Raw genomic sequence first — 15,878 nt, 5'->3', positions numbered from 1 at the left:
GCGCGCGGTGCTGGAGGAGTCAGCCGCCTGAAAAGCGCATTCCCCCTCCCCGGAGGGGGCTGCCGGCGCAGGTAGCGTGGCAGCCCCCTCCCTCCGCGCCGCGTCCCCACCTCCCACACGCGCACGGGCAGAGCCACGTGAACGCGCCCGGCTGCACCCGCACCGGCAGGCACGCAGCACGCCGCCACCGGCGCCGCACACGCATGTGCACGCGTGTGCATGCATGTGCACGCACGCACACGCAGCCCAGCGGTGGCATCCTGCCCCTTGCTGGGGGGACCGGGGTGCCCACCGCCTCCTGCAGCCCCGCTAACCCGCCTGGATGCAATATAACCTGGATAACCTGGGTGCAAGGGCTCAGCCCTCCGCGGCCACGGGCAGCCCTGCGTGCACGGCCCCCTCCGCGTGGGGGCAAAGCGGTTTGGGCTTTTTGGCTCCCAAAGGCTGCCCCAGGGATGGCTCGTGGATCTGCGGGTGCTGACCCCGGGTCTGGCGCCGAGGGGACAGGGCCCCTCAGGAGGGTTTTCCCAGGAATGCTTTGCCCCGCGGCTCACCAGCGCCCGGCCCCCACAGCAGCCCTGGGGCTGGGAAGCAACGGCAGGGTTTGCAGGGCAGCGCGGCGGGGAGCGCGCGGGGGCCACGGCCGAGGCTGGCCCCACTCCGGCGCCCAGCCAAGAAAGGCGAGGGGCTCGCAGCAGCTGCTCCCCGGCCACGCCGCGGTCACGCATGGCTGCCCGCGTGATCTGCAGGAGTGCGCCGCGGGCGCCTGCGGCAGCCAAGCAGAAAAGCCGGGCTCCGGAGTGGATGTGGTGCCAGCAGATGGAAAGCAAAGGTGTAACCTCGAGAACAGAGGAGTCCCCCACGGCTGGGCCCTGAGCGTCCTCGTATCCCAGTGCTACCTCCCGGCCCAGGGCTGCGTGGGGCCCTGCCTGTGCCCCACCAGCCTTGGGGGACACCTTCCCTAGATGCACCCAGCAGCAGGACCTGGGTGCAGCTGGCTACCCTCGGGTGCAGCCTGGCTGCTCCGGCTCCCAGTGGAGACAAGATCAGCGTGGCTAGTGGCCATCCCTACGGGCACCCTAAACACGATGCACTCACTGCGGGTGTAACATACCCCAGACATACCTCAAAGCGGTTACTGTTGTTCTGAGCCTGAGGGGGCTCAGCTCCCCATCTCCTCGCTGCCAGCCAGAGACTTTAACCGTGCCGTGGCTGTGCTGTTCAAAGGCACTCTCCAAAGCAAAGGCCTGCCCTGTAGGATAGCTGGGTTTTAGGAAATTGTGGTTACCCAGAGGAGCAGGTCTAGCTGAATGATTTTTTGATCACCTCTTGCAACTAGATGCTGCTGTTTCAGAAGAATCAAAGCCCTTCCTACGTTTCCTCTGTGCCATTTGTGGCAACAAGGCAGGTACTCTTCATTTCGTCTTTCTCTTTTCCCAGGGGTTCATTTCAGCAGCTCAATTGGTGCTGATGAAGTAAAAGCCCTGGCTGCATTAATGACATACAAATGTGCCGTAGTGGGGTAAGTGTGAGAGGAATGTAAAGCGGTCAGCGACTTGGGCTTGGGATGGGGCCGCGGTGCAGTGAGTCAGAGGAGCTTGTTAGGGGCTTTGAAAACCAGAAGCGCTCAGGAAGTGCAGAGCGTTCCTCCGGGCACAGATGTGCGAGGGCCAGGCTCGCGGTGGCTGCAGTGCACACCGCTGGGAGCCCGGGCGGTTCGTGCTAATCAGGGAGCATCGAGCATCATGCTTCTTAAATAATCTCTGTTCCTGGGTTGTCATGGATTCGGCTCTGGCTGGTGGCATTTGCAACAGGCTCAGGGGCTGTATCCTGTCCTGGCTTAGGCGCTGCTCTTCGCAGGCCACTTCTCATGTGGAGGGAGCCATGTGTGGCTGGGCAGCCCGTGCCAGGGTCCTGGCTGCCAGCCCCTTGCCTTCCCAGGGCATCCGCTGCCCCTTTGCCTGGAATTGCCAGCAGATTCATGGCTGAGGTGGCCACTTTCTCACCCTAGGGAGTGGGTGAGCTGGCGGAGGACGTCTGTCTGGGCTGCGAGGTCTCTTTCAGATGTTCCTTTTGGTGGTGCCATGGAGGGTGGGAAGACCGATCTGAGGAAATGCGCGGTGAGCTCCTTCATCTCCCTCCCCGCTGCAGGCCTGCAGCTCACGCTCCATTTGCACAGCCCTTCCCCTCTGCGTGTGTCACGGTGATGCGCTCCGACAAGCAGGGAGAAGACGTTTGTAATGAGTAACACTCGCCCAGCGCCTGTGAAAAGCAGCTCCGGGGGGAGAGAGGGGTGGTGAGCTCTGATTTACGGTTCAGTGCACCCAGCCAGACGCACGCTGAATGCGTCTGGCGGGGGGACACTCCTGCCACCGCCGGCCGTGCTGGCGCAGGGGTCGGGAGGGGGTGAGCAAAGGGACCGAGCGCTCACGTGGCCGCCTTTGCAATGCAGCAAGGGTGCTCAGCTGCTGGGATTAACGCCCGGGGTGCATCGGGCCAGATTACAGCCTCGGAGACGCCAGGGTGGGCTGCGTCTGCAGAAGGGCAGGCAGCTGCCAGAGGCCTTACCTTGGCTCTGGGTTTTTTCTTGGGGGCTTGCAATAACAACTGCATTTTGATGTTCTTGCACAGGCACATGAGCTGGAGAAAATAATAAGGCATTTTACCGTAGAGATGGCCAAGAAGGGATTTTTAGGTGAGAGCGGTTTCACCCCTGTTCTCTAAGAGGTGGGTGGTTTGCAGGCAGGGGAGCGGGGAGCGGCTGCGTGCCTGCGCAGGGCGCGGGGCTGCCTCTCGCGCTGCCTGTCAGCACGGGTCACTGCCCTGCTGCGCCGCTGCCGGCTCACCGCTCTTCTGTCTCGTGGTAGGGCTGGAAATGGGAGCGGGGAAAGCCTCCTCTGGGCTCGGGCAGCACCAAGCGCAGTGGGGGCTGGCTTGGACGGGGTCGTGGGTGCTGCCGATCATGAGCGACAGGCTCTGACCTGGGCATTGCCCCCGGATTCCCACTGGCTGGCACAGGCACGAGGAGGAGTGGAGCTTCCTCCTGCCTCAGCATGTGGCAGAGAGCTCAGAGGATGCTAGTCGTAGGGCAAGGGCTTCTACACTCTTTGCTGGCTTGAAAGGGTTGGGAAGGGACATCGCAAAGACCCTGCAAGAGCCAAAGGTGTTAATGCCTGAGGGAAGCTGGGGAGGCCCTGGTTTATGATCAGCACCATGCTTCAGACAGGAGACTTGTTGGTGTGTCCTAGAACAAGACCAGCCTGTGGAAATCACCTGGCCTGATGTGTCCCCTTGGTTTGAGCAAAACGATTGAATTGCAAAGACAGGTTCTAGCGGATTTTCCCCCTCCACGAGGCGTGGGATCGATGGGCTGGCCCTGGATGTCAGTACTGGGGAGCAGGCGATGTGCTGGATAGCTGACACCTCCACCCACACACTGGGGTACTGGGTAAGCTCAGACACCTTGCACCAGGTGAGACTTTAACTTTCGTTCTTTCCTGCCTGGTCCTGCAGGGCCTGCGTGACAGGAAAGCCCATTAGCCTGGGGGGGATCCATGGGTTCCCCCACCACCGGGAATGGGGTCCTGCATGGCACTGAGACCTACATCACCAGCACGCACTGCATGGACGCTTTGGCCTGAGCCCGGGTTCCCCGGCAAGACCTTTGTGCTGCAGGCAGGTGCCCACCCGGCTGTAGCTCTGGGACTGATGCTTCCTTGGGATCTTTCTGCCCCTGCTTTCCAGGAGAGCTTTCACAGTCAGCCCATCCCCAGGTAACATCCTGTGTTTGTACAGATATGGCCTCTGTGGGGTTTGGTGCAGAGGGATGCGCCGTGGCAGCTAGCACTCCTTAGGACAGTTTTTCAGACCTGCTGCATGCGGAGGTTGGGCTGCAGGGTTGCTCACATTGCACAGACATTTCCAAGGTTTCTCTCTAGCCATCAAGTCTAAAACTGCTTGTAACAGAAGTTGCTGCTGGCCCTTGTCTGCAGTAGAGCGGAGTGGAGAGGCGGCAGGATGCGGGGAGGTCTGCCAGGCTGGGTGGAATGAGCTCACACCAGTGACAACTTCGTATCTCTATCACCTCCCAAATCAGCCGCAGGCAAGCTCTGACGCTACCCACCGCAAAGGTCCTGCCTGAGAGCGCAGCCCCTGTCTCCTCTGGGTGCCCTGTGGGCCCTGCCTTGCTCTGGTTGCTGCCTGCCTGACCCGGAGGGCTGGGAGCTCTGGGAGACACCCAGGGTGCTGGCGCTGCCTTTCCCCTCTGCCCCCGGGCAGGGCTTTTCTTCCTGCAGCCTGGGGCCTGCTCCCATCCGCGGTGAAGTGCTTCCCCCTGCTGTATCTCCAGGAGCTCCCGCTCTCTGCCCTGATAACTGCTGAGCCACCGTGGGTATCACTGCAACTGGCCGGCGGCATTGCCTGCGTTTCCCTCTCTTTGGAGGGAGAAATAAGCCGGGCGCTGGGTGGCTGACGTCTGCTCCTGGCACTCTGCAGCTGGGCTGCCTGGCAGTGCGTTGCTTTCCTCTGACGGCTCACTCCCCAGCACAACTCTCTGTGACGGGGAAGCAGGCTTTGCACTGAGCTTGCACTCAGAGCTGGTGCCCACAGGAATCGCCCTGCTTTTGCTCGTCTTTTTCCTTTCCTGAGGTCCCTCTGCTCTGCTGATATTGCAGAGAACGAGAAGGATGAAGTCCTTGGCTACTTATGTTTATAATTTTGCTTTTTTGGGAGATATTTTTGCAGTCTCAGGAACCATCTTTGCTTTTAGGAGCTGTAGCAAGCCAGCAAACACTTTGGGGCATACTGCAAAACAGCTGTTCCTATGAGAAGAGCCAAGCTACCAGCATAGCCCTTCCCTCTGCTGGTACCTCTGCAGCCAATTGCACCCACATGAGGTGCAGGAGGGTTGCCCTGGTTGTACCGGGATGCTGCGTGATGTCCACCAAGGGACTGTGTTTCTCACTGGGCCTGTTTGCTAAGTGAGAGCAGCTCTTAGACCCTGAACAACGTGCGGTACTTGGGACATCATGTCCAGGTACTCTGGAGGTGGTAGGGAAGGGCAGAGCCGGGAGCCCTTGTCCCACGGGGCCTGCCTTTCACAACGCTGGAACTGGCTAAGAAGGTCTCAGTCCTGCCAGGTCCCAGCCTCCATCCAGCCAAAGCATTCTCCAGGGACTAGATCGGGGGTTCCTGCTTCTGCTTCTCAGCTCAGGCTCCTGGATCGGGGCCTGTCATCAGAGCAGTGGGCAGTTTACAGTGTTTGTCCCCATGACCTCCCTCTCCCTCTTGGAGGGAGCCCTGTGCTCTGCATTGCTGTAGGGCATTGGTGCAGCGGGGCAATACAGCCTGGGGCACCCGTACCAGCCCCGAGCCTGCTGCCTCTGTGCTGGGGGGACCAACGGCGCTATTTGCAATCTCAGCAGGACTGACCCCCAGGAGCTGGAAGACCATGAGCAGGGGAGCTGAGACCAGCCCATGTGCCTGGTGGGTGAGGGTGGGTGCCTGTCTCCAAAACATCCTTGAAGGGGGGCTGCCCCCCATCTCCTGCAGAGCCCAGCTCTGAGGGCAGTGCTGAATGCTGCCAGGTCGGCCCAGCACATGGCTGTCCTTCTCACTCCAGGCCCATGGCACAAGAGTTGGCTTCCCAAAAGCAGAGTCCTGTGATGGCACCGTCCTGGAGATACCCTGTGACGTGCTCATCCCTGCTGCTATTGAGAAACAGCTCATGAGGGATAACACACGCCAGGTGCAAGTGAAGGTACAGACCACCTGACTCCACGCTCGCCCTGCAGGCCCTGTCACACGCGAGGACCTGCGCTGAAGAGTGCAGGAGACAGAAACCCAGCCTTAGCTTGCTTTAGGTGCTTGCACCCCTGGGAGGCGTGACATCACCACACTAACATCACGCCTCTGTGCCAGAGCGATGGCGCATGAGGGAAAGGTGGTCGGTCACATAATTCTGGAGGTGGGGGGGAGCATAAAAACTAACGCAGAATCTAAATAGCTTTCCTCTCTCTCCTAATCCAGACACAAACCCTAACCCTAAGGCTAAGCCTAACTTTAACCCTGAATCTAGCCGCAGGCTGGGCCTGAGCCTGAGGCCAAGAGCCTTTATCCTGGCCCTGACAAGAAAGTTGCCCTAGGTTCAGTCTTGGTGCAGCCCCACATTTCCTTTGGCATGCCTTTTGCAACCCCACTCCACGTGCACCTCTACCCTTTCTCTCTCACCGAACCCTAACCCTAACCCTAACCCTAACCCTAAGTCTAGATGGGGCCTGAGCCTGTCACACCAGCCTCTCTGCTGGCCCTGACGAGAAAGTTGCCCTAGGTTCGGTCTTGGTGCAGCCCCACATTTCCTTTGGCATGCCCTTTGCAGCCCCACTCCACGTGCGCCTCTACCCTTTCTCTCTCTCCTAACCCTAACCCTAACCCTCACCCTAACCCTAAACCTAGAAGGGGACCCAGCAGCCACTTCCTGGCCCTGATGAGAAAGTTGCCCTAGGTTCAGTCTTGGTGCAGCCCCACATTTCCTTTGGGACTGAAGGGACAGCACATGCTGGCACCTGGTACTCTTTCATTGTCAAGGTTTTTTGCCTCATGAACTTTTCGCCATCCTGTGGAGAAAAGGTGCTCTGAGTGTTTGCTGATCATGAACTTGAACAGCTCCGGTGGGGAGACAAGGGCTCAGGCCCCTGCCACTAGAAATGGCCTGGAGTGGGGGATCCCCACAGCAGGGACAGCTGCTTGGCACTAGCTTGTTCTTTCATTTCTTCTGCTCCATGTCGCCTCTGCTCTGCTTGTGTTCTCAGATCACTGCAGAAGCTGGCAATGGCCCCACTACACCAGCAGCACATGAGATATTCCTGCAAAGAAACATCCTCATCATCCCAGTACATTCATCCCCAAACACAAAGGGAGATGGCAGGTTCACAGGCCATTAGGGCCAAATGCTGTTCTTAGCTGCACTGATGAAGATCTAGCCTAGCTTCTCCAGGCTCTGGGATCTGCAGTGTCAATGCTGCTGTCTCGGCTGGCCTGTTTTCCTGCCTTGTCCCCAGGCCCTGAGCGCATCTCAGAAGTCCGGCTTGCTGTTCTTCCTCCTGTACCTGCCTCCCTCAGGGCTGGTCTGGCTGCAGCAGTGGTAGATCATGGGGCTCCCAGCCAGCACCGGGATGTCGTGTGGATGCTGGTGGACCAACAGTAAACAGTGCCACCTCGCATGGGCTGTCAGAGCAGCTGGCATCTCTGCTCAGAGAGAGTAGAGACCCACCATGGTGTTAGGATTCAGCCTTCCCAGGACCCTTAGGACTGTGCCTGAGAGCAGATCCACAGGGTATGGGAAGGGAGGCAAGGCAGATGGGGAGAGATCCTCACATCAGTTGTGGGGCTTGGATTGCCCTAAGCAGCACATCTGGAGCATGCACTTGGCCTTGGCAGGACTTGTATGTGAACACAGGTGGCGTGACTGTATCCTTCTTCAAGGGGCTGAAGAGCCTGAACCTCATTAGCTATAGCTGCCTCAGCTTCAGGCGTGAGCGGGAGTCCAGCTGCCACCTCCTGCTCCACCTGAGCAGTGTTTGGGCAAGGCCGGGGGAGATCTCCATCGTCCCGACCCCGAGCTCCAGGCCCACATCGTGTAAGTGCCTACTGCCACCGAGGGCTGTCCTGGCTCACTTGTTTCACGTTCCCAGATGCTCCCCTCTGCTGCCCCGATGCTGAGGGCTGAGCTGGCGGCACATGTGAAGCCCCCCACGCTGTCATTGCCCTGGGGCAGGGACAGAGGGATGGCAAGGAGATGCCCGGTGAGGTGGCGCAGCCCCACCGTCCCAGCGGGCTGCTCTCTGTGGGGCACTGGGCACTGCGGGAAGTCCCCGGGGAGGCACACCAAGGGCTCGGGCCAGCTGCGGAGGTGCCCGGAGGTGGCAGACCAGGCTCTGTGCTCGTGCGAACCCTGAGAGCCCCAGGGATGTGACAGATGGGGTCTGGCAGGTGGAGATGCTCAGCCGTGCAGGCAGGGCAGGAGCCTCTGCGCTGTGCGTGCTGCTGCCCTAGTCCCAGCAAGGGGCAGCAGGTTTGGGAGCAGGCTGTGGAGGGGCTGGGGTATTCGCAGTGCCAGTCTGCTGCGGTGAGCTGCGTGCCTGCCCCTCGGTGCAGAGCCAGGCCAGTGCCGGCTGTGGGTGGAAATGTGGGAGCGGAGGTCCTCAGAGAGGGTCATCGTGTGTTCGGGATTGGTCTACACCATGGAGCACTGGACCAAGGGGCCTCCCAGGGCTCCCTGCCTCACCCCATCCCTGCTGCGGGGCCCCTTACTGCACTGCAGCGGCTCTGTGCTGTGTTTGAGGGGTGCCCACCCCATCGTCACTCCCTGCGGGTGAGCCCAAGGCCTGGATTCATGTCCCCCATGGTGGCAGTGTCTGCCCTTGGATTAAAGCCTCTTGCTCAGCCAGTGTCCCTTGTCGGTCCCGGCAAGGAGGGAACACGTGAGTCCTTGTTGCTCCATCTCCCTGAATGCGCACGTCCCGTTGCCAGGGTTGCTCAGCCAAGCCCAGCTGCGTCGGGTGGTGCTGGCACAGTCGGCGTGGAGGGTCCGTGCCACCCCAGGGGAGGCGGCTCTGTGGCACGCTCAGCAGTGTGCGTGGTGTGCGTGGGGCCTGGCCATGGGGGCAGGCCAGGTCCCCAGCAGAGCAGTGTGGGGTAGCAGCAGGACAACACATCCAGACCCGCTCGTACACAGCTCCAGGTCTTCCCAAACAGCCCCCGTGGTCATTTATAGCAAAGGTGGCCTTCTCCCCTGGGGGTGCTCAGAGGCCTGGCATGGTGCCTGTGTGCGTGGCAAGGCGTGCACCCTCCTCGCTGGTTCCTGTGATCCCCCCTCCTTCCCACACATGCCGACTTCACAGCTCCTCTCTTTCTCTAGCAAATCATGGACATGGCTGCAAAGCACAGCCTGGGCCTGGACCAGAGACCTGCCGCCTGGCCGTGCGCTCTGGAGATGGTGTTCACCGTGTAGGATGAGGCCGGCCTCCCCTGCTGAGTGAGCATCCTTCAGGGCTCCTGTCCCAGGCATCGCTGCCAGCCGCATGGGGAGGGTCACCGTCCTGCTGCGCAGAGCCAGGTGGCTCAGGGTGCCCAGGACACCGCATGCTGCACAGAGGGGACACGCTGGTCTCTATAAATGGTTTATCTGAGCATGTCCTCTCCCTGGCCCCCGGCTCTCAGCTGCCCGGGGCAGCGGGCTGTTTTCCTCCGCACCCCCTCTGCCCCAGCCCCATCGCAGCCTCCTGGGCTCTGGAGGAAGCTGTGCTGATGGTGGTGTGGGTCTGCTTGTGAACCTCCTTCGTGGCTGGGGGCATCCGCATGGCACAGTTGGACGAGGGGATAAAAAAGCACAGCTGGCTCTCAGATAGGGGCCAGCCCATGCACGCTGCAAGGGCCGTAGGAGGCTGTTCCTGGAGAACTGCAGCGGGGGTGTCCCAGCCTGACTCTGGGGACACGGCACAGCAGGGTCAGGGGACGGCAGCCCGACTCCCTGTACCAACTTGCAGAGTCCATCATGCTATCAACCACTGCCCATGTCCTTCATGCAGGTTCCCAAAGGATTTGCTGTCCCTAGTCCTGCTCCTTCCTAACCTGCTACCTTTTGGAGGAGCCCGGCTTGGCCCGTTTAACACAGGGCCCAGGACGCGTGGTGGGCACTGCTGCGACCGACACCGACATAGGCAGCAGAGCCACGGCCAGGATTTGCAGGTGTCAGCAAGCCCGTTGTGCGCCCATGCTGACTGCTGCAGCTTCACTCTTTGCCGACAAGGCGGGCGAGCCGGCACGGGTGGGGGATTTAATCTGACATGCATGGGGGTAGGCTCAGCCCCGTCCCTCATCCCTGCCTGTGCCGCGGCCGTGGGCTGGAGGCTGGCCGGGGACCCAGGCTGGGCTGGTGGCCCAGTTCTCTGGGCACTGGAAGGATCACACTTTGGGCTGGATGCAGGGCCCTTGCAGTGGTGGGCAGGTGGGGGGTGAACCCCATTTGCTAGCACAGCCTGTAACGCCAGGGACCAGGGCAGGGAGGGAACCAGTGCCGGGGTCCCGGACCACGTCCAGCCTCCTCCAGGCTCAGGGTCCTGAGCCCCAAAGGGTGCCTCTGCCTTCGCCTGGAGATGCAAAGCACTGCAGCCCACAGAGCAGGCAGGTGGCATGGGGACACTGCCTGCACCCTGGGCCTCAGCCAGCGCCTGCCACCCGCAACCAGGCCCTGGAGCACCACACGGCTCCCAGGAGGGAGCCAGGGGCATCCAGGAGGACGTTTTGTCTCCACGAGGACCAGTCCTGCCCAGGCCCCCATTTGCCTGAGGGGGGGTGGTTCTTCTGCCCAGCCCGTTTCCTCTCCCCCAAATGCACCAGGGCACAGCTCCCCCTGCCCCCAGGGACCCCACAACCAGGACCAGGGGGCTACAGACAAGAGTTGGCTTTATTCACGGACCGGGGGCAGCCGTGTCACTGGCGGCTGCGCTCCTATTGCACATCGAGCGACGGGGTGGGGGATATCCATGCCACGTCACAACACAGCATCGGCACTACGGGACCGGGAGAGGGGGTCGCAGGCACCGCCACCACCCAGCAGGCTGGGGGAGCGGGCCCAGGCGCCAAGGGCTCACAAAGGCAGAAGACCCGTCCACCCATAGGTAGATAGATATATAAAAAAAAAGAAAAGAAAAAAAAAGAAGTTGTTCCACGGTTACTGGAGCAGAACCACAGGGACATGCGTGCAAGCAAAATGTACAGCAGCCCGCGAGCGGGTGAACATGCTTTGTACAGACACAGACACACCAGGACACAGCCGGGGCTTATGGCGCTGGGAGGGACACAGGGCGATAAACCCAGGCTTCGCAGACACACGCACCCACGCACGCACGCACGCCCACCAGCCCCTGTGGGCAGCACCCACGGCTCGGGCACGCACCGGGGCTCCGGGGCTGGGACACAACGGGTCTCTCACAGCTAGACACAACACAGAGACACGGACACGGTCCCTTGGAACGGAACTGGAGGAAGAACTCGTGAGCGAACGGGGCAGGGGCACCGCTGACCCTCCCTGGCACACGGGCACCAGCCGGGGCCGGCTGGGGAGGAGCAGGGGGCCACCGGCGGTTCGTTGTGCTGCTGGTGGAAGAGGCGAGGATGGGGGTCCCTTATGCCTCTGGCTCGTATTCCTGGTATTCCTCCTGCGGGCACGGAAAGAAAGAGCTTGCAAGAGAGCCCAGGAGGCAGGGCACGGGGAGCCGAGCCGGGCTGGGCACTGCCAGCCCCACGGCAGCCTGCCCCGCGGCCCCACCGCCTCAGGGCTGCGGGCGCCCAGGCGGGCTCCCGGCTTCGCTCTGGATGACGGCGCAGAGCGTGCCCCCCGCCGTGCCCCGTGCCAGCCCCTTCCCTCACCTGCGGCGGCTCCTCGTAGTTCTCCCCCTCCGGCTCCAGCAACGGCTCAACCAGCGGCTCCTCAACAGCCTCCTGGGCCACCTCCTCCGGCTGTGGGTGAACCAGGCGGTCAGTGCCACGTACGCAGCCCCCCACACGTCACCCCCGTGTCGCTCACCCGCCCTGCCCCTGCCAGACCCGGGGGACCGGGCAGAGACCGGCAACGCTGCGAGGTGTGCACGGAGGGCACCAGTGGGGCGGCGCTGGGGGGACGCAGCGGTGGGGAGCCGGTAGGACACCAAGGGGCACCTAGCTGGAGGGTGACAGGCACCCGGGGGAGCCAAGCCCGGGCATGCGCATCCTTGCGCTGCTCCCAGCCTCGGCCCCAGGCCACAGACACGTGCTGGCCCCACGTGGGCCACCCCGCAGGCTCCAGGGGCTGGCAGACCACAGGAGCCCCCCGCATCCCCGGCGGGCTGTGGGGAGCCCTCTGCGCCCCAGCAGGGGAGGGTGGTGCCAGGTAACCCCTCCCCAGGGCTGGCAGAGAGGCTGGCAGGAGGGAAGGGGGGCTGCTGATCCCCCCCCTGCACCGCCACGCAGTGGCAGCGGCTGCTGTGGCCTCATTTCTTCAGTTGTTGCTATTTTGGGCTAAGCTGGAAGCGGCCGGCTCATCGGGGTGGCGAGATGCAAACCCGCCGCCCCTCCCCGCTCCTCCGCTCCCGCAGCTGTCAGGTCACCTCGCAGCCCGCTGGAACGCCGCGCCGCCGCGGGCCCCCGCGCTGCCGGCCGCCGTGCGTGAGCGCACGCACACACACGTCTGCGGCGGCCGTGCACGCGCCCTGCACTGCTCAGGGCAGCGACGCTCCAGCCCCAGGCGCAGGCAGGGGACCGGCAGGGGCAAGGCGGTGGGCGCACGCTGCCAGCCCCCTGCCACCGGGCTGGGAGCAGCGGGAGGGATCCCCGCCAAGCCTGGGGACGTGCCAGCCTCCCCGCGGGTGCAGCAAAGCCCCCGGGGCTGCCCTGGTCCCTGCGGGGTGGCTCACCTTCAGGTCCGCAGGGAACTCCTCCTTCTTGACCAGCCCCGTGGCAGCCGCGATGTTGCCAGCGCCGGAGAAAGCCGCTTCGCCCAGCTGGGACGCCTGCTCCTTCGCCTTCTCAGCCACTGCAAGAGCCGGGGACAAGCGTCAGCATCCCGCACCAGGGAGGGCGAGGGGCTCCCCGCCACTGCGTCATAGCACGGGGGGCCTTGGGGCCTGCTGGGGAGCAGCGGGGCAGGATGAGGCCGTTCCCTCCTCCTCCTCCTCCTCCGCAGGCCCGGCGCCGGGAGGGGGGCTGGGATGCGGCTCTGCAGCTGGGCACGGAGTGTGAGCAGCAGCCACAAATCCTTTGTTGCAGGCCCGGTTATGTAAGAGGCTTTAGCCGGGTGACATCACGGCCCCTCAATTAGCCTCTGATCTCGTTAGCGCAGCTGTCCACCCGGGGCGGGGGGGGGTGCCGCCTCGGGGAGCCGGAGGGCAGCAGTACCTGAGGTGACGCCTTGCACCACGCCTTGGGTTTTGCTCCCTAGGGGTAGAAAGAGAGAAAGAGAGGTTAGAGGGGCCAGGGCCGGAGCAATGCCCCGCGCCATGCCCTGCACCAGGGGCAGCATCCTGCCTACCCCTGCACAGGGCATCAGCCCCTGCGCTGTGCTGGGGCAGCCGGGGGTGCTGAGCACCCACCTGGCTCCATGCAAGGCTCATCCGGACGCTGCTGGTCAGCTGCCCAGGCCCCACAGACCCGGGCTGGGGCAGCGCGGCCCCTGGCAAGCAGGTTAGAGGGGCTCGGGGTGGCTGCTGCAGCAAGCCAGGGCACAGGGCTGCTGTGCCGTGGCCTCAGGGCCATGGGAAACCCCGCGGGCACAGCACGGCTCAGAGCCGGCGGCTGTGAGGAAGAACACGCTCTGGGGCAGGGAACCAGCCCTGCAAGCCCTGGAGCCATGCCGCGTGGCAGCCCGCGGCACAACCACGTGCCAAGGCAGGGCAGAGGCCCCGGGGGCCTGGTTTCACACCGGAGCACAGATGGGCAGAGCACGCGCTGGCTGTGTCGTTGAGCAAGGTCTCCTCTGCAAGCCGGGATCAATACCCCGAATCAATGCCAGCACGGCGCGGGCAGCGCTGCAGTCAGAGCAGCCCAGGGACCAGGTCCTGCCACTGCCTGCGCAGGCCTGGCCAGGCTCCTTTCCGGCAGGGAGACGCTGCCTGCACAATTCAGGATGCCTGGCGGGATGGGAGCAGGGCAAGGCAGGGGCAGCAGTGGAAGGGGCAGCTCCTGCAGGACAGGGGTCTTGGGGCGCTCCTTGAGCTGCTGGATCCGTGTCCAGGGCACAACCCCCTGGGCAGGACGAGCCCTGCCCCCTGCCAGCTCCCCGGGCACAGCTCCTGCACCCAGCCCTGCGGGGCTGCCAGGCTGGGCCCCAGGGCTCGCAGAGCGCAGCAACACGGGAACGGCTCCGGGGCCCGAGCCCTCTGGCAGAGGCCGCGCACCCTCCAGCCAGGCAGGGCACGGTGGGATGGAGCTGGCCTGGAGCAGCTGGCCCTCCTGCTCCCTCCCTTTGGCTGCAAGCCATGGGCACTCACCGGTGCTTTCCCCAGCCAGCCCGAAGCCACGGCTGGGCCCGCACAGCCCACTGGGGAGCCAGCTCTTCCCTCCCAAGGATGCCTTCTAGGAAACGGCCGTGAGTGGCAGAGCCAGGCCATGCCTGTGGTCCCCAGCCCAGCTGGGCAGTGTGGAGGGAGCACCCCCAGCTGCCTGTCCTAGTGCAGGGGAGAGGCTTGCAGAGCTTTGGGTGTCTGGGCAGGGTTTATGGCACATGCGGTCCAGGGCCTGGCCTCTCCGAGGGGGCTGGCACAAACATGCCCCCAACCCCTTCAAGACAGATATATCCCAGCACGGTGGTCACTGAACTGTGGGAAAACCGCTGAAAGCAGGGCCTGGCCTCCAGTCCCTCTGCGCTCATGTCCCCAGAGCATCCTCAGCAAGGAGCTGCGGGGCTCACCAGGTCAGATCCCTGGGAGCTGGGGGGGTCCCATCCGGGGGGATCCCAGCCCTGCGACAAGCCCCAAACCCTGCCCTGCCCGCGGGTCCCCATCCTCCTCCATGCACAGGGGGCAAGGGCAGGGGGCAGGGGCTGGGCAGGGAGCAAGCAGGGGAACGCAGGGGGGCCGGACCAGCGGGGGCAGCAGGGGACGGGCAGAGGCAGGGACAGGCAAGGGCAGAGGCAGGGACAAGCAAGGGCAGGCGGGGGGGACAGGCCCTTACCGACATAGAGGACCCCCTCCTTGGTCTTCTCGGCCGCCTCGGCCACCCCCTGCTTGGTCTTCTCGGCGGCGGCGACCACCCCCTCCTTGGCCTTGGACAAGCCCTTCATGAACACCTCCATGGCGGCTCTGCGGGGACAGGCCGCACGGCTTCACCCCCGGCCCGCCCCGGCCCCCCGCCGCCCGCCCCGGCCCCGCGCATCCCCGGCCCCGGGTACCCGCCGCCCGGCCCCGGCCCCGGCCCCGCGCCGCGCTCCCGACCTGGCTCGGCGGCGGCGGGGACGGGCGGGGCTCCGCGCGGGCCGGGCCGGGCCGGGCCGGGCTGCGGCGGGGCGGGCTCAGTGCGGCTGTGCCGGAGCGCGGGGCGCGCTGCGCTGCGCTGCGCTGCGCCGGGCTGCGCGGGGGGGACCGCGCCCGCCCCCCGCCCCGCGCGGCAGCGGCAGCAGCAGCGGCAGCGGCACCGTCCCCCCGCGGCGCGGCGCGGCGCGGCGCCCTGGTCCCGGAGGGGAGCGCGGGCACCGCGGGCTGCTTCCCACGGGCGCTGCTCTGCCCTCCCCCGCCGCAGCCTGTCCCCATCCCCTCGCAGCCCGTCCTGATCCCACCCCCCCCCATATCCCACCCCTTCCCCATCCCATCCCCATCCCCATTGCATCCCTGTCCCAATCCCACTGCATCCCATCCTGATCCCACCCCCTCTCCATATCCCATCCCTTCCCCATCGCGTCCCTGCCCCCATCCCATCGCACCCCATCCTGATCCTATCCCCTTCCCATACCCCATCCCTCCCCATCCCATCCTGTCCTGATCCCATCCCTTCCCCATCCTCATCACATCACTGTCCCCATCCCGTTGCATCCCATCCTGATCCCATCCCCTCCCCGTATCCCATCCTGTCCTGATCCCATCCCATCCCTTCCCCATCCCATCCCCATCCTCATCACATCCCTGTCCCCATCCCGTTGCATCCCATCCTGATCCCATCCCCTCCCCGTATCCCATCTCTTCCCCATCACATCATCCTGATCCTGTCCCTGTCCCCATCCCATCCCATCCCATCCTGATCCCATCCCCTCCCCATTATATCCCCTCCCCATCACATCTTGTCCCCGTCCCATCTCATCCTGATCCCATCCCATCCTGATCCTCCATCCCCATCACTCCTGGTCTCATCCC

General features: G+C 64.0%; 2 protein-coding genes across 2 annotated transcripts; one reads left to right on the top strand and one right to left on the bottom strand.

Moving 5' to 3' along the window:
• The first annotated feature begins 3,403 nt into the window (after positions 1-3,403).
• Positions 3,404-9,015, top strand: LOC136993381 (glutamate dehydrogenase 2, mitochondrial-like). The gene is made up of 6 exons (XM_067305076.1): positions 3,404-3,448; positions 5,320-5,447; positions 5,608-5,758; positions 6,810-6,890; positions 7,438-7,636; positions 8,918-9,015. Exons 1-6 carry the CDS (start codon positions 3,404-3,406, stop codon positions 9,013-9,015), a joined length of 702 nt encoding a protein of 233 aa, XP_067161177.1.
• Positions 9,016-10,447: 1,432 nt separating this feature from the next.
• Positions 10,448-15,037, bottom strand: SNCB (synuclein beta). The gene is made up of 6 exons (XM_067304780.1): positions 14,967-15,037; positions 14,707-14,834; positions 12,934-12,972; positions 12,453-12,571; positions 11,431-11,520; positions 10,448-11,219 (listed from the first exon to the last, which is right to left on the bottom strand). Exons 2-6 carry the CDS (start codon positions 14,825-14,827, stop codon positions 11,187-11,189), a joined length of 402 nt encoding a protein of 133 aa, XP_067160881.1. The 5' UTR covers positions 14,828-14,834; positions 14,967-15,037; the 3' UTR covers positions 10,448-11,186.
• Between the last annotated feature and the right edge of the window lie 841 nt (positions 15,038-15,878).

Source organism: Apteryx mantelli, chromosome 14, assembly GCF_036417845.1.
Source record: "Apteryx mantelli isolate bAptMan1 chromosome 14, bAptMan1.hap1, whole genome shotgun sequence".
Lineage (NCBI taxonomy): Eukaryota > Metazoa > Chordata > Aves > Apterygiformes > Apterygidae > Apteryx > Apteryx mantelli.
The sequence above is the reverse complement of the archived record's forward strand: the minus strand, read 5'-3'. Positions and strand labels throughout refer to the sequence as shown.